At 44.6% G+C, this 22,341-nt stretch overlaps 1 protein-coding gene across 1 annotated transcript; it reads left to right on the forward strand.

Annotated features, from left to right (window-relative positions):
• Nucleotides 1-233: 233 nt before the first annotated feature.
• Nucleotides 234-13,910, forward strand: LOC124555951 (vegetative cell wall protein gp1-like). The gene is made up of 3 exons (XM_047130000.1): nucleotides 234-363; nucleotides 3,429-3,844; nucleotides 13,887-13,910. The coding sequence occupies exons 1-3, from the start codon at nucleotides 234-236 to the stop codon at nucleotides 13,908-13,910; spliced, it is 570 nt and encodes a 189-aa protein (XP_046985956.1).
• The last annotated feature ends 8,431 nt before the right edge of the window (nucleotides 13,911-22,341 follow it).

Genomic DNA, 22,341 nt, shown 5'->3' on the forward strand with positions numbered 1-22,341 from the left:
GGCCCCACCGGCAGAGACAGACTGTAAACACTAGCCGGCCGCGTCATGTTAAACACATTCGTCAGCCGCGTGTGCAAAATGATAGAGTTAAGTCTTGCCCTAAGTGTGTTCTTGCTCATCCTCGTGAATGTTGCCCGTTAAGAAACGCGGTTTGTCACTTTTGTCAAAGGAAAGGACACATCCAGACTGTTTGTTTGCGTAAACGCAAGAACAATTCTAGTGCTGCCCAGCCCATGGATATTCATGTTCTTCAAAGCCAGCCCGCCCAGAAGGCCGCGTTTAAAGACTCTTCCACGGTTCGTGTGGGTAATAAACTTGTTCGCAATAAGCCACCCACCCAGCCCTCTGCTATGCGACCCAAGCGTAATTCAAACGCTGTAAAACGTAATGTACAGACTGCAAGTGAAGCGGGAGTTGTTGTTCCACCCGCCTAACCCACGAGTTGTCGTAAGCAGCGAACACGCGCTAAACGCGCTGATTTTGTGTCTTCCGCCTCCACTGCACCGATCCAGAGACAGTGTAATAAACTATTTGTGAAGCTACGCATCCAGGATAAGACCTTCAATTTTCAATTAGACACTGGTGCGTCTGTGACTCTCATAAATAGTGCTACGTATGCGGCTATCGGCCGCCCTAAACTTTCAGCGGCAAAACATTCTTTGGCTACTTATAGTGGGGAACAAATTCCTGTTTTAGGTGTATGTAGCGTGCCAGCCACATTTCGTGGCAATACAAAAACAGTTTCATTCACAGTGCTCCGCGCTACAGACAGTGTAAACATTTTCGGATTAGACTGTTTTGACTTGTTTGGCCTGTCTATCCAAGACAATGTGTTGCAAATTAATTCTGTTGTTGTTCCTCAAGACAGCATAACCGATTTGTGTAAACAATACAGTGACATATTTAAAGACGAACTAGGTTGTGCTGCGAACTTTGCCGCTCATATTACGTTAAAAGATAATGCTCAGCCTCGATTTTTTCGTGCTCGTCCAGTGTCTCACGCCCTCCGGGCACCTGTAGCAGATGAACTTCGTCGTTGGCAAAACAACGGTGTTATTCAACCCGTTTCAGCATAGCCAGTGGGCTTCTCCCTTAGTTATTATAAAGAAACCGTCTGGCAAGTTACGTTTGTGTGCTGATTTTAAGTCGACAGTTAATCCTCAGACTGTCATTGATTCTTTTCCTCTGCCTAGACCGGACGAGCTGATGGATAAGTTAGGGGAAGCTCGTTTCTTTTCCAAAATTGATCTCCGTGAAGCATATTTGCAATTGCCCCTCGACGAGCAATCACAACAGTATTTTGTCATAAACACGTCGTTGGGGTTGTTCCGTTTTCTGCGTTTGCCTTTTGGTTGTGCGTCAGCTCCAGCTGTTTTTCAGCGTTTTTTGTCACAACTTCTGGCTAATGTGCCATCGTGTTGCAACTATTTAGCCGATATTATTGTGTCCGGTCGGACGCCTGCTGAACATTTCCGTAATTTGGAGTGTTTGTTTACAGTGTTGTCTCAGGCAGGCCTACGTTGCAACATCGATAAATGTTCATTTTTCCTTACGGAGATGGAGTATCTGGGACATGTTATTAATGCTCAAGGCATTCATCCCTCCCAGTCACATTTAGCAGCTATTCGTGATTTGCCCGCCCCTCGCAATCTGCATGAATTGCAAGCAGTTCTTGGTAAATTGACATATTATATTAGGTTTACACCTAATGCATCACAGATTGCTGCACCGTTGCATCGTCTCCGCCGTAAGAATGTTCCGTTTGTGTGGTCAGCTGATTGCCAATCAGCCTTTCAGCAGCTTAAAGAGGCTTTATTGAATGATCGTTGTCTGGTCCATTACGATCCTAACAAGCCTCTGGTGTTAGATTGTGATGCCTCTTCTTTCGGCCTCGGTGCTGTGTTGTCTCACCGAGTCGGTATCACCGAACGTCCTATTGCGTTCGCATCTAAATTGCTAAACAAAGCTCAGTGTAATTATAGCCAATTGGACAAGGAAGCGTTGGCTATTGTGTTCGGTGTCACAAAATTCCATCACTACCTCTATGGTAGACCATTCTATTTAGTAACAGATCACAAGCCCCTGACGTCACTGTTTCATCCGTCTAAACCAGTTCCTCAGCGGACAGCTCAGAGACTACAACGTTGGGCTCTTTTGTTATCACAATACCAGTATGAGATACTGTATCGCCCTACAGCTCAGCATGCAAACGCTGACGCGCTTTCTAGATTGCCGATTGCTGCGGATGATGTCTTCGATTCCTCTGACGACTCTTGCCATCAGATTGACGCCGATGAGCATCAATCCCTCCGGGATTTTCCGATTGATTATCGTCATGTGGCACGTGAGACAGCTACGGATCCTCATCTGAGTTTACTATTAAGTTTTGTTCAACGTGGTTGGCCGTCCAAGGCAAAGGACATATCGCATCCTGTGGTTCGTCGCTATTATCCGCAACGTCATCTGTTGTCTGTTTCGCACGGAGTTTTGCTGTTACGCACCGAGAATGACCAGCTTCGTGTAGTGGTTCCCCAAGTGCTCCAATCCAAGGTCCTCGGCTTGTTGCATCAAGGTCATTGGGGAGTGGTCCGCACCAAGCAGCTTGCCCGCCGTCATTGTACATGGATCGGCATTGATAAGCAGATTACGCAGATGTCTACAGATTGTTCGACGTGTGCCGAACACCAAGCTGCTCCGCCTCAACGCTATTTTGAGTGGGCACGCCCTGCCGGTCCCTGGCAGCGAGTACATATTGATTTCGCTGGTCCATATTGGAATTCTCGTTGGCTCATCGTGATAGATGCATTTAGTAATTTTCCGTTTGTTGTGCCCATGCAGTCTACAACGTCTGCACAAACTATACAGGCGTTGACTTCAATTTTTTGTATTGAGGGTCTTCCAGAAGTTTTAGTGTCTGACAATGGTCCACAATTTACCTCTGCTGAATTTGAAAGTTTTTGTTCTGCCAATGGCATTCGCCATGTTCTTACTCCGCCGTTCCACCCTCAATCGAATGGTGCAGCGGAACGTTTTGTACGTACATTCAAGGATCATATGGACCGCCTTCGTGCTACGCACTCTCGTCAGCAGGCCCTCATCACGTTCCTGTCGTCGTACCGGACCACGCCACGCGACGGCCCTTCGCCTGCGGAGCTTCTCCACGGCCGTCGTCATCGCACCCTACCACGGTTGTTGCACCCCCCCGGATCGACCCGCCGCTTCTGAGCATCGCACGCGTTTTCAGCGCAACGACGCCGTTTTTTTCAGAGTTTATCACGGTCGCCGTCGTTGGGAATGTGGTACCGTGATAAGTGTCCAGGGTCGCGGTTTTTATACTGTTCAAGGTGCTACTGGGGTGCACAGGAGGCATCAGAACCAGTTGCGCCGCGCTGGCCGCCCGGATTCTGCCGCTCGTTCTTTGTCCACAGATTTGGTCCGCGGTGGGTTCCAGCCGCGCCTTCCGACTTCGCTGCCGCCCCCAGGGCAGCAGCAGCAGCCGTCGCCGCTACCACGCCGACAGCCCGTCCCGTTGATGCCTCCCGCGCAGCTTCTTCCGGGAGCGCCCCAGGTGGTCGCTCCGGCGCCTGCGGTCCCTCTTCAGTCGCCACCGCCTTCGGAGCTGATGGACGTCGACCCCTCAGCCGGGCCGCCTTCCCAAGCGGTGGCTGTGCAGCCTGTCCTGCAGCCGCTTTCCTTGGGCACCCCCAAGGAGTCTGACACCGCAGCGCCTTGTCCGGCGCCCACTCAGCAGCCGTCGACGCAGCGTCAGGAGACGCTGCCTCTCTTCGTGGGTCCCGCCGCCCCGTCGCGTCCAGTACCAGAAGCTGCGCCCGTGGTCACAGGCGTGCACCCTGACCTCGGTTTTCAGTCGGTGTTTCCCGAGGCCCCGCGCAGCCAATGCTGGGGTGCGGACCGGGGACTGCCACCGACAACAGTCTCCGCCCCGGTCTCTTCTGCTACGCCTGCGGCCAGACCCCTCCCCCGCCGTCGACGCTCGCCACGTCATTATTCAACGACGGTGCGGCGATTTGGGGGGGGGGGGGAGGAGTGTTATATCCTAGCCAGTAATGCCACCCGAGCCCGCTGCCAAAAGGTTGGCGGCATCAAAGTCCGGACGCCGTCCGCATAAGCAGCGCCAGCGAGACAGGAAATCGCCGCAAGTCTGCGCGCGCCACCGCTGGCTTCGGGGTTCTTAAGCGCTGGAGTCGCGAGCGCTAGGACAGTTCTGTATTCGCCGCTCAGTTGTATACTCGCCACCGAATTGTGTACTTGCTAGTCAGTTGTGTGTTCATCGCAGCAGAGTTGTTGTTTGTCGTAAGCCGACGCTGACCTAGCCGCTCCGACTCGAACTAGACAGATCTCTGTAGACACGGAGATCACTACTGTGTTTCTGTATCTTCGTTAATAAAGATAAGTACCGACTTTTATTTAATCACAGTGTTTGGGTTTCATCTTTCTGTTCACTGTTCCAGCGGACCGGTCGGCCCGCTATTAAAAGTGTGGCGGTGACTTCGTAGGCCGTTTCTACAGCGAATTGTTTGTCCCTACGAACGCCGCCACAAAACAATACACTGTGTCTACCCCTTTAATGCGGAGAGTGAGCGTCTTATCATTTCATCCTGCAACTGTGCAAAGGCATTGATAGGACGGCTCCAGTGTGCTGCACCGTGGGCCGCGTTGGATTTTCTGTGCCATATAGCTCCACTCGGTTGCACGGCCTCCATTTGCCTTCAGATTTTGGAGAGGAAATCTTGAGTAGAGTATAAAGGGGTCGGTTGTTTTTTGAAAACTCTCCTGGTACAGGCAAAAGTTCTCAATACACCAGTTTACCAGGGAGGGTGGAGGGGGCAGATGTGGCTGATTGTCTTCTTTTAATGCATTGCACAATCCCAACAGCACTACTGGAAGGGTGTCAATCCACGAATCCGTCATATGGTATGTTATAAAGGCTTTCAAGGAACGGTATATGAAATCCACAATGCAGTTTTGCAGCTGTGTGATACAGTGAAGTTCTTGTCCCGTACAGCTGGGTCACTGCACAGGATATTTCTTTATCCCACTGCCAATCCTGGTCGACAGTCTCTTGCTGGGGACAGCAATAATGTGAAATCCGTCTGCAGCGAATAATGTGAAACCCATCTGCAGCTGAACATGTGTATCGCAGTTGGTACTTCCAGTGGAATACATTCACCCAACTGGTGTATCTTCAATCATCGCGAGGCAGTATCGGCAGTTACATGCGACTGGGACTGGGACTGGTCCTACAAAGCCCAAGTATACATGTAAGAATCATGTCTCTCGGATGTTAGTTCTTTGAGAATGAGACTCGGAGGTTGCAATGTCCATTTGCATTCTGCTGTAGCGCGTCACTGATAGTGCTGAATAAGGTGCCCTTCAAAATCACTGGCGGGGCATTGGCAATTGTATGTGCAAGGAGCGTGACTTGCATGAGGCTTGTTTGGTAGGCTTCAGATGGTGCTTGTATTCATCAGTTCAAGTAACAGGTGAGGTATAATGTACTTTGGAGCCAGTGAGAATGGCATAATGGCATGGAGTGGCGTTTGGGCCTCAGCAGCGTGGAGCAAAAATTGTCAGGGCAAGTTTATCTTGCATGTACCGACGCACTTTGTGAACAGTTTTGTGACCAGGGAGGATATAAGTGTGGCTTACGTACCAGTTGCAGAAACTCAGAATCCCAGACATTTCACTGCATTACCACCGATGGTGCAAGCACCCAGATTGATGTGGATTCTGTAGTCATCAAAACTTGGGAAAAGTGTGAGTAGATGTCTTTCATATTTTCCTGACGATGACGATGTCTGTGTATGCAAACCAGAAGCCTAGTCCCCACAAAATCTCATCGATAAAGTGTTAGAAAGTCTGTGCTGTATTCCATAGGCCATATGACATTTATGGGAATGGATGTAGTAACTGAAGTTTTATGGGCAGTCTTCGTTGCCACAGATGGGTTTTAATAAGTTGGTACTCAAAATCTTTGATGTGGTGCACAGGTTAGAGGAGGGCAGTTGTCCAAGCGCTAAGTCCTGTGTAGGCGGCACAGGGGCGTCAGCTGTTCGGTTTCTTTGGTACCAGATGAAAGGGAGAAGCCCATTTGCAGTCTGATGGTCATGCCGTGCCTGCCTGGATCATTGTGTCGAATTCTGCTTTTGTGATGAGGAGTTTGTTGCGAGCCAGTCGTTTGGACCGCGAGAAAACAGGAGGCCCCTCGCGTTGTCCTGATGTGATGCACTGTTGAGTGGTGTGACGGCGGGCGGCGGGCGGCGCGTCGGGGAGGGGGGGGGGGTTGTGTGTTTGGGGGGGGAGGGCAATGACTCGTCTTTGGCGGGTCGCGTAACTGATGCAACTTTCAATTGCGTGACCAGATCCAAAACAGACATGTTCTCACATCATGGTTGAAGTCACAGGAAGACAGGAAAAACACCCTGATGGTAGTGTGGGTCTCATCTACAGCTACAAATCGCCACTCGAAATACTTCTATAGATCGATATTCAAATTTAAAGTCACGAACCCATATGTAGGTATGAGTGAACCATTTGTGCGTGACCACGTTAGCTACAGAAGGCACCTGAGAAACACACATATATCTGTGACTGTAACCACCAGAAACTGCATCTTAGTGGTTCTATCTGTTATCAATACACGTTGCGATAGTTGCCTGGGCCGATGTTGCTGGCAGAATTGCCCGCCAGGCGAGTGAGGCTACAGTTCGCTTTTCCTAGCCAGGAAAGCGGCGATTGCACCTCTGTGTTCTGTCGCCAAAACGACAGAGGAAAAAGCACTCATTCCAGTCTGGCGAGTGTGAGGTGCGCACGCTGTGTTGTTCATGTGATGGCGTGCTGTCTTGTAACTGCCGCCTGCCGGGTCAGCCTGTCTCTGGCGGGCGTTGCAGTAAACACCTGAGGAATAGCGGCCCCGGATACCTTGTCCGTGATATCTGTCAACTTGCAGAACTTCACCTCTTGAGTTACAGAGAGAGAGTTTGATACTTTACTTTCCGTGCCCAGGAGAAGGACATCACACTTTTCCTCTCCAGACTTCCACAACCTTTGTGTGATCTACTGTGGCATTTAAAACATATTTCTGAGTACAGGCTGCGTCTGTGTCTTAGCATACTAGTAGATGCTCCGCAGCTCTATATAACGTCTTCCTCATTCCACATGAGATCAATTTTTTTCCTTTCTGTGAGACTCCTGTTCTTAATCTATTATGGGTTCTCCAAGTAATTTAGAGTAGGTGGTGAGCACAACTCATTTATTCATTTTGAGTGTAGCCCTCTTGCTTAGGAGCACTTTACTGTCACATGTATAAAGTCCGGCTTGACGTCTATTGGGACATCTAATGGTTGAGTTCGCTGCAAAAGCTTTTTCTTGACTTCAGTGGACGTAGTGTAGGTGTGTAACTGTACGTCAAGTGTTTCGGGTTTTCAGTCTGCTTCTTCTGTTCTATTTCTCCCACCACTCTGTGTCTTATGGGTGGGGATGCAATGCCAACTGAGTGGTTGATCTTTGGGACTAAGACTGGTCTAACACACAAAATAGACTGAATTTTTTGATGCAACGACCACATGCCAGGTATGGATTGATGGTCCACAAAACTGTGCTCTATATTCTCCCACAAAGAAACAGAGACCAGCGCTATTGACTGGAGAATGTGCGGAATTTTTACCTGTGTAAATCTTGTCGACTGTCTCATCATGTTGTTTCTGCTGCAGATTTTTGCTTTAAAACCTGTACAGTACGTTATAAAAAAAAGGTTGCGATTCAGAGTAAGTCTCAGGCATATTAGGATCTCGCAGGGCTGAATAACCCATAGTCTCCGATTAATATTCAGTTTTCTTTCAGCGTCTCTGTTTCTTAAGTGGAAAGCACATCCTTGAGTCTTCTCTAGATTGAGCTTGAGATGATTCTCCCCATTCTCAGCCATTCAAGTGCGTTGCTTATTTTAACTTCAACTTTCCATAGGTCCTCCCCTGGGTCGTCACAGCTGTTATCTTCATAGATAATTGCCTTGGATCTGGAAGGTCTTGTTGATCTACATTTGCATCATACTCCGCAAGCCACCTGACGGAGTGTGGCGGAGGGTACTTCTCGTACCAATAACTGATCCGCCTCCTCTGCTCCACTCGCGAATGGCGTGTGGGAAGAATGATTATCGGTAAGTCCTTGTAGTTGCTCTAATCTCCCGAATTTTCTTGTTGTGATCATTTCGTGAGATGTATGTGGGACGAAGTAATATGTTTTCCGACTTTTCCCGGAAAGTGTCTCTCCTAATTTCAATGGTAAACTTCTCCGTGATGCACAACGTTTCTCTTTTAGCGTCTGCCACCAGAGTTTTTTGAGCATCTCTGTATTGTTCTTGCACCGACCAAACGATCCCGTGACGAAACGTGCCGCTCTTCGTTGGATCTTCTCTCTCTCTTCTACCAGTCCTAACCCAGCAAAGGATCCCAGACTGATGAACAATACCCAAGAATAGGTCGATAAAGTGCCTTGTAAGCCACTTCCTTTGTCGATGTCTTACATTTCCTTAAGATTTTTCCTGTGAATCTCAGTGTGGCATCTGCTTTTCCTCCGATCTGTTTTTTGTGTTCACTCCACTTAAGGTCGCTCTGGATAGTTACTTCCACATATTTTACAGTAGATATTGTTTCCAGCAATTTGATCATTCATATATATGTTGTGGTCTAGGCGTAGCGTCTTTGATTCATAATCAAATACGTCTTCTATCCCGGGTTCGAATCCTGCCACTACATTAATTCTGATTAACAATCAGCAGTGACAGCCGAAGAATTCCGGCATAAGAAGTCACCCTAACTCTGCCAACGGCCTTACCAAAGAGGGCGGAAGAGCGGACAGAGGTTCAGAGCACTCTCTGTCCTAGGAATGGGAAACTGCTGCTAAGGTCGGAACAATCAGCAATGATCAACGGCATGAGGATGCAGAAGGCATTGGAAACCACTGCATTCAAGACGCGTAACATGTATCCACAGGACATGTGGCCTGTAATTGAAGAAGTGTCATGATGATCTCTCCAGTGGCAAAAGATTCCGGAATAGTCGCCCATTCGGCTCTCCGGGAGGGGACTGCCAAGGAGGAGGTTGCCATGACAAAAAGGCTGAATAATCAACGAAAGGATAACGTTCTACGAGTTGGGGCGTCGATTGTCAGAAGCTTGAACGTGGTAGGGAAACTAGAAAATCTGAAAATGGAAATGCAAAGGCTCACTCTAGATATGGTAGGGGTCAGTGAAGTGAAGTGGAAAGAAGACAATGATTTCTGGTCAGATGAGTATAGGGTAATATCAACAGCACCGGAAAAGGATATAATGGGAGTAAGATTCCTTATGAATAAGAAGATAGGGCAGAGAGTGTGTTACTGTGAACAGTTCAGTGGCAGGGTTTTTCTTATCAGAACCAACAGCAAACCAACACCGACAATGATAGTTTAGGTTTACATGCCGACGTCGCAAGCAGAAGATGAAGAGATAAAGAGTATGAGGATATTGAAAGGGTAATACAGTATGTAAAGGAGGATGAAAATCTAATAGTCATGGGGGACTGGAATGCAGTTGTAGAGGAAGGAGTAGAAGAAAAGGTTACAGGAGAGTATGGGCTTGGGACAAGGAACGAGAGAGGAGAAAGACTAATTGAGTTCTGTAACAAGTTTCAGCTAGTAACAGCGAATACTCTGTTCAAGAATCACAAGAGGAAGAGGTATACTTGGAAAAGGCCGGGTAATGTGGGAATATTTCAGTTAGATTACGTCATGGTCAGACAGAGATTCCGAAATCAGATACTGCATTGTAAGCTGTACCCAGGAGCAGATATAGACTCAGATCACAACACAGTAGTGATGAAGAGTAGGCTGAAGTTTAAGACATTAGTCAGGAAGAATCTATAGGCAAAGAAGTGGGATACGTAAATACTAAGGAATGACGAGATATGGTTGAAGTTCTCTAAGGCTATAGATACAGCAATAAGGAATAGCTCAGTAGGCAGTACAGTTGAAGAGGAATGTTGGTTCAAATGGCTCTGAGCACTATGACACTTAACATCTGAGGTCATCAGTCCCCTAGAACTTAGAACAACTTAAACCTAACTAACCTAAGGACATCCATGCCCGAGGCAGAATTCGAACCTGCGACCGTAGCGGTCGCGCGGTTCCAGACTGAAGCGCCTAGAACCGCTCGGCCACACCGGCCGGCGAGGAGGAATGTGTATCTCTAACATGGGCCATCACAGAAGTTGGGAAGGAAAACATAGGTACAAAGAAGGTAACTGCGAAGAAACCTTCGGTAATAGAAGAGGTACAAAGAAGGTAACTGCGAAGAAACCGTGGGTAACAGAAGAAATACTTCAATTGATCGATGAAAGGAGGAAGTACAAAAATGTTCCGGGAAACTCGGGAATAGAGAAATACAAGTCGCCGAGGAATGAAATAAATAGGAAGTGCAGGGATGCTAAGACGAAATGGCTGCAGGAAAAATGTGAAGACATCGAAAAAGAAATGATTGTCGGAAGGACAGACTCAGCATACAGGAAAGTCAAAACAACCTTCGGTGACATTAAAATCAAGGGTCATAACATTAAGAGTGCAACGGAAATTCCGCTGTTAAATGCAGAGGAGAGAGCAGATAGGTGGGAAGAATACATTGAAAGCCTCTATGAAGGGGAAGATTTGTCTGATGTAATAGAAGAAGAAACAGGAGTCGATTTACAAGAGATAGGGGATTCAGTATTAGAAACAGAACTTAAAAGAGATTTGGAGGACTTAATATAAAATAAGGCACAAGGGATAGATAACATTCCATCAAAATTTTTAAAATCGTTGGGGGAAGTGACAACAAAACGACTATTAACATTGGTGTGTAGAATGTATGAGTCTGGCGACATATCATCTGACACAATTACGAAGACGGTAAGAGCTGACAAGAGCGAGAATTATCGCACATTCAGCTTAACAGCCCATGCATCCAAGTTGCTTACAAGAATAATATACATTAGAATGGAAAAGAAAATTGAGGATGCGCTAGATGACGATCATTTTGGATTTAGGACAGGTAAAAGGCACGAGAGAGGCAATTCTTACGTTGTGGTTAATAATGGAAGCAAGACCAAAGAAAAACCGAGACACGTTCATGGGATTTGTCGACTTGGAAAAAGCGTTCGACAATGTAAAATGGTACAAGATGTTCGAAATTCTCAAAAAAATAGGGGTAAGCTATAGCGAGAGAAGGGTCATATACAATATGTACAACAGCCAAGAGGGAATAATAAGAGTGGACGACAAAGAACGAAGTGCTCGTATTGAAAACGGCGTAAGACAAGAATGTAGCCTAAAGCCTGTACTGTTCAATCTGTACATCGAGGAAGCAATGATGGAAATAAAAAAAGATTTAGGAGTGGAATCAAAATTCAAGGTGAAAGGATATCAATGACACTATTCGCTGATGACATTGCTATCTTGAGTGAAAGTGAAGAAGAATTACTTGATCTGCTCAACGGATTGAACAGTCTAATGAGTACAGAGTATGGCTTGAGAGTAAATCGAAGAAAGACGAAGGTAATGAGAAGTAGTAGAAATGAGAACAGCGAGAAACTTAACATTAGGATTGATGGTCACGAAGTAGATGCAGCTAAGGAATTCTGGTACCTAGGCAGTAAAATAACCAATGACGGACGGAGCAAGGAGGACATCAAAAGCAGACTAGCAATGGCAAAAAGGGTATTCCTGGCCAAGAGAAGTCTACTAGTATGAAATATCGGCCTTAATTGGATGAAGAAATTTCTGAGAATGTACGTCTGGAGTACAGACTTGTATGGTAGTGAAACATGTACTGTGGGAAAACCGGAACAGAATTGAATCGAAGCGTTTGGGATGTGGTGCTACAGACGAATGTTGAAAATTAGGTGGACTGATAAGGTAAGGAATGAGGAGGTTCTGCGCAGAATCGGAGAAGAAAGGAACATGTGGAAAACACTGATAAGGAGAAGGGACAGGATGATAGGACATCCGTTAAGACATGAGGGAATGACTTCCATGGTACTAGAGGGAGCTGTAGAGGTCAAAAACTGTAGAGGAAGACAGAGATTGTGATACATCCAGCAAATAATTGAGGATGCAGGTTGCAAGTGCTACTCTGAGATGAAAAGGTTAGCACAGGAGAGGAATTGGTGGCAGCATCTATGACCACACACTGCCTTAGGTAATCCACTCTTCTGGTTTCTGCAGCAGCTCTTCTTACCTTTTAGCGTTTGTCATGTCATCTCTGTTTCGCCATTCTTAAGTAGTTGATGAGCTATTTCATTCGGCATTACTCTCGTGAATTCCTCTAGTGACTTTTTAGGATCATTGCTTAGATTTTTAATTAGTTTCCATGCCCTCCTACCGTTTTGATGCATATCTAGATCAGCTAAAGGATCTGACCCATTTTACCTTCTGTGATATGTCAACAGTTTCACCTGTTGAATGGTGTTTTCAGCTAGTGGATATCTTTCACATTTATCTTGATAGGTCTCAAGTAGGCTAAGTATGTCTGGTTTAAGGCCTGTATGTTATTGAGTTCAGCACCCACGAGATATGTGTTTCTGAGCGATCTTTTTTATTAGGGCTGCGAAACCCTCATTCGATTTAGCAGTCGCTTTAAGTTTTGGAGCTGCACTATCGAGTCCTTTTCAAAAAGTTTCCCAGCGCGCCTTTTTCAAATTGAATTGTCATTTAAAGGAACTTCTTCTGCGCTGATAACTCCAGCCACTGTACAGATTATGGCATTTCTTTTTTGGTTTCCATTCCTCGACTGTTGTTACCAAAAGTTGAGCTGCTTGCGCACTGATAAAACATTATCCGGATTATAGCCCTTGCGCCATCTTCCACTTCGAAAAGAAGGTCTCAGTTTCGGGTCATGTATGAGTCTCAGGCTTTCCCTTTCCACCCAGCTCTCCAGCTCATCTCCATTGTTGTCTGTAAGCCCAGCTTGAGCGTCTGCAATTGAAATCTCCCAACACAATCTTGATACTCTTTGAGTTGCATTTAATGGGTCCATCGAAACTGAAGTCTGCATTATGTGTTTTGTAGACAGATGTTATTATGCGGCTTACTAGCTCTGTTGGTAGCAGTTCTATATTGTCCCAGCATGTCAGACTTTCAGATTTAACGAACCCTGGCATTATAGACTCATCTTCCATATTGTTCATGGTGACTTTCTAGGACAAATCAAGTTCCTTCGATTTTTGCGGATCTCCACAGAGGCAGGTGGAGGCAGGGTGACGACTGTGCCTCTGGTAGAACTGATGTTGACAGTTGGTGAGCGATCAACAGGCAGGATGCCTGGGCACGCACTTCCCTAGAACAACTCTTGCAGATAAGTTCATAGTTGTTCCTAGTGCCGCTGCTGCAGCGTGCCCATCTCTTTCATGTGCTGCACCTACAGTAGCAGCTGCTGTTGCCGTACAGTTTTTCCTGGTGTTGCAACTGTTGCTTTACTTGTTCCATTGTTTTTGTTGCTGTTCTAACTGTTACACGATACTGTCTTCGAAGTGACCACTTTTTAGGACATAATAAATGGCACTCTTCACCTAAAGATAAGTTTCTTTGTAGATCTGCCAAATAACAAGATAGATGACAACTGTTACATAAAATAAAATTCCTGACAAAAATAGTGAAGCACCCAGAAGGCATGGTTAGATCTCAGCAGGGCCGACGCAAGCCCAAGTGCCGCTCCGTGCGAGCTGCTAAATTGCCGCCCCCCCCCCCCCCCCCCCCCCCCCGTTTTTTTTTCTTTTTTACAAAACGTGTGTGGAATTTTATTTAAACAAATCTGTAGGAAATGTCAGCAATCAATAGCAATTTTTGTTTGTGCTTTTCAGATCTACCTAGGTTTCGGCCACTGAGTGGCCAGTCTAAAAATGGTAGAAATGGCTCTGAGCACTATGCGACTTAACTTCTGAGGTCATCAGTCGCCTAGAACTTAGAACTAATTAAACCTAACTAACCTAAGGACATCACACACATCCATGCCCGAGGCAGGATTCGAACCTGCGACCGTAGCGGTCACGCGGTTCCAGACTGAAGCGCCTTTAACCGCACGGCCCCACCCGCCGGCAGTGGCCAGTCTCAAACCTTTTAATATGTGCTTACATCCAAACCGTCTAACATTACCACGGATAAGTGTTTCCCGGCGATGAAGTAAGAAGTCAATACACTTTACCTATGAAGGAAGGCATGAGACAATAGATGACCCAACAAAACGTTACAAGATTGAATTCTACTATTATCTTTTAGATATAGTAACCACATCTTTGGATGAAAGGTTCAATCAACTGAAATCTCGTCATGATTATTTTGATTTTCTCTACGACATCGGCGAGCTGAAGAATGCACCTCCTGGCAGCCTGGACACAAAGTGTAGAAACCTCGCAGCGATTTTGCAAGATCATGAGTCAAGCGACATTGATGCACTGGAGTTGAGGGAAGAACTAAAAGTGCTTTCAACATTGTTGAAACCTGGAATAGGTCCAAAAGAGACTCTAAAGTTTATAGGAAGATATAATTTTTGCCCTAATGTTAACATTGCTCTGAGAATTCTCCTAACACTCCCAATGACAGTAGCGAGTGGAGAGAGGAGTTTCTCAAAACTGAAATTGATAGAGAATAACGATGATGGGATGTTGGGCTTATAGATTTGAATGATGGACGTGGATCGATAGTACTTGTATGTAGTTTGGGAACGCACAACAATGCGAGCATATCCGCCGCATGGTCAAAACACAGTCCCGTCACAGTAACTCAGTTCACTCTGTTTCTAGACAGGCTGCAGAAGGTGGCGGATATGGCTTTGTCCGACTTATGCTCAGTTGGCATGATCACATGCGCAAAGCTGTATAAATGGGAGCAGTTGCAAGATGTGTAGGGACTAAGTAAGACCATGTTGGATTTTTACTGCAGTAGATAGGTTCGAGAAAGGTGACTCATTTCGAGATATGATTCAATTGTGGCTGTGATCCTTCTCAATGAGTCATCGCGTTTAACTCAGTGGATATATATAACGGAACATCTGACATGGTATCGAGGCAGAATACGTTACACATACTGGATAAATATCTAGCGGCGTGAGGGAGTTGCAAATACTGGTCACATGCTGCGTTCCTTAGCCGAATGACTTTCAAAATTCATCGGGCGGGTGTGTGATATGTCCACATTTGAGGATCAGGTTTATAAAGTATATCTGTTTGCGTAAAGGAAATGTCTATGTGCTGTTGTAGGGAGGGTGTGGATTTGACTTGGGGTACTGTGATAACGATGGGAAGAGTATGTCTAGTGCTAAGGAAGGTACAGGTATTTCCAGAGCCACAGCATTCAACAGAGAGTATTTCCAATACTTCGTTCATTGCTGAATACCGTACATTTGAGACCTAGATCGTAAGATTTAATTGTAAGTATAATGATAGAAGAAATATTGAGGCATTTTATAGAATCTGTTCGTGTATGCAAAGTCTGTGGTGGTACTGATTCGCGTTCCCACGTTAATGATAGTGGTCCTCCGATGCAGTGGCCTGTTGGAGTGTAGGAATGTATGATAGTTAACTTTACCAAGTTCTAGACGACTGAATAGCGAACTAAGTATGTGCTAGGATGCTTTCGTGATCAAGTGTAACTTTGAGAAGATGGCGCGTTTGGGGTGGAGCGTTATTCCCTCTCAAGTAAATTGTTCAGTCGACTGCTTCTGCACATTTGTTGCCTTTATTTAGTTGAGGGAATATGGATTGTGGTGTATTGGACACACGTTTGCCTGTTCTCTAGACGTGGAAAAGACCATAATTAGTTTGTAAACAAAATTGATCATGTGGAATCTGTTAAATCACTGACTTCGGTATGCGAGAGTGCGAATATCAGTTTACTCTACTTGTTTCTAGTTAGTCAATGGTTTACAGCACACCGCGCCTCGCTAATGTTTGGTGTTTATGGAGAAATAATTTACAGTCTACATCTGGCGCATTATGTTGCGTTAGCGATCGGGTGGCTAGTGCTGTGTGCTTGATATCGAGAAGAATGGTGGAAATTGTATAATATTATGGCTAAAATACTGGTGTTATTGTAATCGACTAGTCTGGAGATGACTGTAGAAATGCGAGCGAGAAAGCAGAAAGAGTAGAGCGTTTATGCCAAGGGGAAATGAGCATGTCTTTGAACGTCAGTTCTGAGAGTGCCTTCAGTTCGCTGATGTAAAGGGGGTGATTTGATATGGTTGGGGATATGAATTGCTCCAGTATTCTTGCTAGTATAGTACCTATTTGATGACTTGTAGACAAATTTCCCATGTTTAGTTGTCGGTGCAAAATGGTGATCAGTGTAAAATAGTTTATTACCACTGAGTATAGCATCTGTAGAAAGAATGAACAGGTTGGGGGTGTATAGATTGAGGGAACTGTCTGTGAAATTCAGCAATCTTTGCAAAATAATCGCTGGAAGTCCGAGAAAGAAAAGGTGGATGGTGCTTCAATACCTGCGGCATAAGTAATTCTACTGGTAAATTCGATAAGAGCAAATGAGAATGCTCGATTGATTGTGGTGGGATATAGAATCAGTGAGAACATTTGTGTATGTTGAGAGCAGGAAGGCTATCACGTTATGTCCGGGAGGAAGACTGGATTAGGCGATATTTTGGTAAACAGGTTCTGTTAGGGTGAGAATTTCCGTGCATACAAGCTGAGGCATGATGAAAGTGGGCGTTAACTGTTTCTGGGACACTATACAATTCCTGAGAGGAAGACTTGGCTCTTCTTTTTATTATTTTTTTTTTATTATATGGAGAGATGAGACGTAAGATTGGGAAGGTTGTTACATGAGTTTGTAATTATGCACGTACACTTGGTGGTGTTGCGTCGGTCATGCTGGGGGGGGGGGGGGGGGGGGGGGGTACTTGCAGTTGATCGCATCTGTCAACACACTCTATGCTCTTGTGCATTCAATGGTAAAGACAGGTGGCGCCTGAAGATGCCTCGAATATGAGACTGGTGTAAGCGCTGCTTGGAATGCAACTTTCACCGGTGTTCGGTGGCAGTGGCTGGCAAATGCGACGGAGCGGGTGGGGCCCGAGCTGTGGCTGCCTCCCTTCGTGGGGATTTGTGGCGCACAAGATGAAGCGTCAGTCAATCGTCACTTATGGTCCGTTAGAATCGCTAAGGGGGGAAAGCAGGTTCTGCTATTGTGGAATGGAATTCTGAAGTGTCTTCGCTGGACCGTAGTTAGACTGAGGGTAGCAAGGAAGGCCAAATGCATGTGGCTCTGCTTGGAGTGCGCATTGTGTAAATAAACGCCTGGTCATTCGCAGCGCCTACAAACAACTCTGGCCTGCGTTCGGCTGCAGCTCGCAGTTGCGCTCCCGCCCAATCACATCAGCATGTGTGTGTAGTCTAACACGTATTTGGATAGGAATTTCCCAGGTATTATGTATGAATGGGAGGTGTGGCCACCTTATGCTTGCAGAAGCCAAGCAGGGGCTGTGCGTGGTTTGACATCTGAGGTATATGTCACTTATCACTACCTCCTGTGTACTCAATGGACTGGGGGCTGTGGACTGTCCTTGCGTGTGTTGATTGCATTATTTCAGGAATGGGTCTGTAGGCCTTCATACATGCTATTTGAATAGTTTACGAGTACTTAGCATGTCTACACATCATTGTGCTGTATTATTTAAGAGCAGTTTGCAGGTCTGCACTGAAATTATTTCTGAAAATTAAGAGTTGTTTGGCTATTTGGACGTAAATGTTTTGCATTATTTACGAGCAGTTCGCGTGTCTGTAGGCTGTGCGATGCGTTATTTTTAACTGTTTACAATTAGGAAGCGTGTGTATAGAGCATTATCCATGAGTTATGTAGGAGTGGTTTGCAGGTCTGTATGGTGTGGGACATGTCAGTGCATGTGTTCTGTGATACATCTACTCCATCCCTAAATAAAGTACATTTGTTCGACCATCCATGGGCCTAGTGCAGGCTGAGTCCTTTTACCAGAAACCCTTGGGAGAGGTTGCATCCTGGAGGCTTAGTTTAGTGGTGATGAGCTTTGTTTGCAACAATTTTCTTAGGTTGGTGGCAGAAGAGAAAGTGACCTTTCTTTACTGGCAGAATTCAAACTTGACGCTGGTTCCTAGGCGGAAGTGGCGGTGGGGTGGCTGAGGTTAGTACAAGTGTCCCTTCTTTCCAACAATTTTCTTAGGTTGGCAGAAAAAGTGCAAGTGACCTTTCTTTACTGCCAGAATTAAAACTCAGCGCTGGTTCCTAGGAAGAGGAGGCAGTCTGGACCTTGAAAAGTAGTTGAACGCCTTTTCATACTTATATGAATCTGTAAATTGAATTATTTAATATGATTAAAACTGAAATGCAATTAAGTACTTAGGCAATTGATAGCATAGATGCACGATGTGGGTGTGAGCATATTTACAGAAGACTATGTCCGGCGCATGTATGGAGGTGGCAACTGATGGTGTGTGACATAATCGGTCGGACGCCTGTAGGGTGGCGGTGTGGCAGGTGTCTGGTTATAATGCGCACGCGAGAGAGAGGGAGAAGACGATCTCGAGTCAGTTAACTTAGCGAGAGCCTTCTTTGTCGAGCACTCCACATGGTGGACCAGTGGTTGTGTGACGTCTGGGCAGATTCCACTCTCCAGCAAACAACTTTGGCGCCAAGTGTGTTCTTCATCAGCCATGCAACCACATGGTGGATCGCTAACCGACCACTGTGATGTCGTCATTGGCAGGTTCAAACCTGTCCAGGAAAACAATTTTTGCGCCATAATTGTGGCAGGGCGTTCTTTTGTCCACCAAGTGCTGGACCAACAGACTGACCGTTATGTGACATTTGGGGAGATTCCACTCTTGGGTGACCAATTTTGGCGCGAAACATGTGGGAGGGACGAATACACTTGATGAACGGACAACCTACCATTGTGACGTCAGAACCGGCAGGTTCGAACGAGCAGAACATTTTTACGCCGCTGGACCCACGCTGTCCTAGTGGCCACTTGACCAGTGACATGCTCGTGGGCTGCCGCCGACTGGTGGCGCCAGGGGTAGCCTCCTCTGCTGGCGACGATTTGAACTAAGTCAGTTGGAGTTTGGACCTAGTGGCAAGTGCACTGGATGTTGGCATCTCAAAGAAGTGTACTAAGTCTGTTGGAGGACAAGTGATGACAGTACTGCTTGAAATAAAGACATCAGTCCTTTTTTCCTGTAAAGTCAGAGGATGTGAATTACGTTAGTACAAGTGCAGATTATCATTTGACGCGATTTTGATAGGTTAGCAGTGAAAAAACATAAGTGATGGTCAAAGTTCGTAGGATGTGGACTATTTCATATGCATGATCGACGATGGTGTTGGAGATTTTTGTTATAGATGCAAGGCAAATGGTTTTCTTCGCGCCGAAATTGGACATCTTAAGTAAATAATAAATGCTAATAATAAATAGAAGTACAGTTTTCCAGACATTATCGTGTTGGAATTTGAATTTGGCCCAATTTTCTAGTGGAGGTAGACCAATAATAATAATAATAATAATAATAATAATAAACCACACTTAATATCCAAACAAATTCAAATAATATCACATCACAGCCAATACAGATTAAGCATGGAATATACCAAGGAGACTCATTAAGTCCTTTCTGGTTCTGCCTTGCTCTGAACCCACTATCCAACATGCTAAATAATACAAATTATGGTTACAATATTACTGGAACATACCCGCACAAAATCACACATTTGCTATACATGGATGATCTAAAACTACTGGCAGCAACAAATCAACAACTCAACCAATCACTAAAGATAACAGAAGTATTTAGCAATGATATAAATATGGCTTTTGGAACAGACAAATGTAAGAAAAATAGCATAGTCAAGGGAAAACACACTAAACAAGAAGATTACATATTGGATAACCACAGCGACTGCATAGAAGCGATGGAAAAAACAGATGCCTATAAATATCTAGGATACAGACAAAAAATAGGAATAGATGATAGAAATATTAAGGAAGAGCTAAAAGAAAAATATAGACAAAGACTAACAAAAATACTGAAAACAGAATTGACAGCAAGAAACAAGACAAAAGCTATAAATACCTATGCTATACCAATATTGACCTACTCATTTGGAGTAGTGAAATGGAGTAACACAGACCTAGAAGCACTCAATACACTTACACGATCACAATGCCACAAATATAGAATACATCACATACATTCAGCAACAGAAAGATTCACATTAAGCAGAAAGGAAGGAGGAAGGGGATTTATAGACATAAAAAACCTACATTATGGACAGGTAGACAATTTAAGAAAATTCTTTCTAGAACGAGCAGAAACTAGCAAAATACACAAAGCAATCACCCACATAAATACATCAGCTACACCACTGCAATTTCATAACCACCTCTACAACCCTTTAGATCACATAACATCAACAGACACAAAGAAAGTAAATTGGAAAAAGAAAACACTACATGGCAAGCACCCGTATCATCTAACGCAGCCACACATCGATCAAGACGCATCCAACACATGGCTAAGAAGAGGCAATATATACAGTGAGACAGAAGGATTCATGATTGCAATACAGGATCAAACAATAAACACCAAATATTACAGCAAGCATATTATTAAAGATCCCAATACCACAACAGATAAATGCAGACTTTGCAAACAACAAATAGAAACAGTAGATCACATCACAAGCGGATGTACAATACTAGCAAATACAGAATACCCCAGAAGACATGACAACGTCGCAAATATAATACATCAACAGCTTGCCTTACAACATAAACTTTTAAAACAACACGTTCCTACATACAAGTATACACCACAAAATGTACTGGAGAATGATGAATATAAATTATACTAGAACAGAACCATTATAACAGATAAAACAACGCCACATAACAAACCTGACATCATACTCACCAATAAAAAGAAGAAATTAACACAACTAATTGAAATATCCATACCCAATACAGCAAATATACAGAAGAAAACAGGAGAAAAAATTGAAAAATACATCCAACTAGCTGAGGAAGTCAAGGACATGTGGCATCAGGATAAAGTTGACATTATACCAATTATACTTTCAACTACAGGAGTCATACCACACAATATCCACCAGTACATCAATGCAATACAGCTACATCCAAACTTACATATACAACTTCAGAAATCCGTAATTATTGATACATGTTCAATTACCCGAAAGTTCCTAAACGCAATGTAACATATACCGTACAGTTAAAAGGAAGTGACGCTTGATCAAGGTCCGCGTCACTTTCATTCCGAACCAGACCTAAGGTCTGAGAAAGGAAAGACAATAATAATAATAATAATAATAATAATAATAATAAATAATAATAAATGATAATAAACAATAATGAATAATAACGAATAATAATAAAGATAAGTATGGTTTTGCAGCCATTATCCAGTTGGGATTTGAATTTGGCGCCAATTTTTTCTGGAGGGTTTGGTTAGTGGACATAGGACAATTGACCTACTTTCCCGCCAAAATTCGAATTACGCGCCAGTTTTGTGGGGGTTAGGTTAGTGGATGTAGCCCAATTTTCCCTGCCAAAATCCGCCATCTTGAATAACATCACGGCAGCGCTCTCTGGTGGCAGGGGTATGAACTAACACAGTTGGACTCTGGTCCTCGTAGTGAACACACGTGCATGGTGTAAATAATAATAATAAATGATAATAAATGATAATGAATAATAATGAACGATAACAAATGATGATAAATGATAATGGATAATAGTAAAGACAACTATGGTCATCCCGCCATTATTGTGTTGGAATTTTGAGCGAATTTTTGCTACCTTAGTGGACATAACCCAAGTGACCTATTTTACCACCATTATTCATATTTCTCGCCATTTTTCTGGGGTTTAGGTTAGTGAAAATACCCCAAATGACCTATTTTCCCGCCATAATCCGCCATGTCGAACGACGTCATGCACTATTACCAAATCTACACGCCACCATCTTGGATGACGTCATCGCCGCCATCTTGAATAAATTTGGCAACAATGCAGAGTGGAACAGAATGAAGGTAGTCCCACTACTGGCACAGTCCTTTCAACGTTCGTGGCAGGGGAAGCTGTTGGCTGTAATTCACTTTTCTGGACAGAGGTATGATTACAGCTTTTGAGACATTGTATCCCAGGAATGGTAGCTCTTGCTTGGCAAAACAACGTTTATCCAGATTTACCATGATTCCAAAATCTTGTAACTTGTCGTAAATAGTGACAATGGTGTTCGAGGCTGCAGGGAA

This window comes from Schistocerca americana, chromosome X (genome assembly GCF_021461395.2).
Source record: "Schistocerca americana isolate TAMUIC-IGC-003095 chromosome X, iqSchAmer2.1, whole genome shotgun sequence".
Classification (NCBI taxonomy): domain Eukaryota; kingdom Metazoa; phylum Arthropoda; class Insecta; order Orthoptera; family Acrididae; genus Schistocerca; species Schistocerca americana.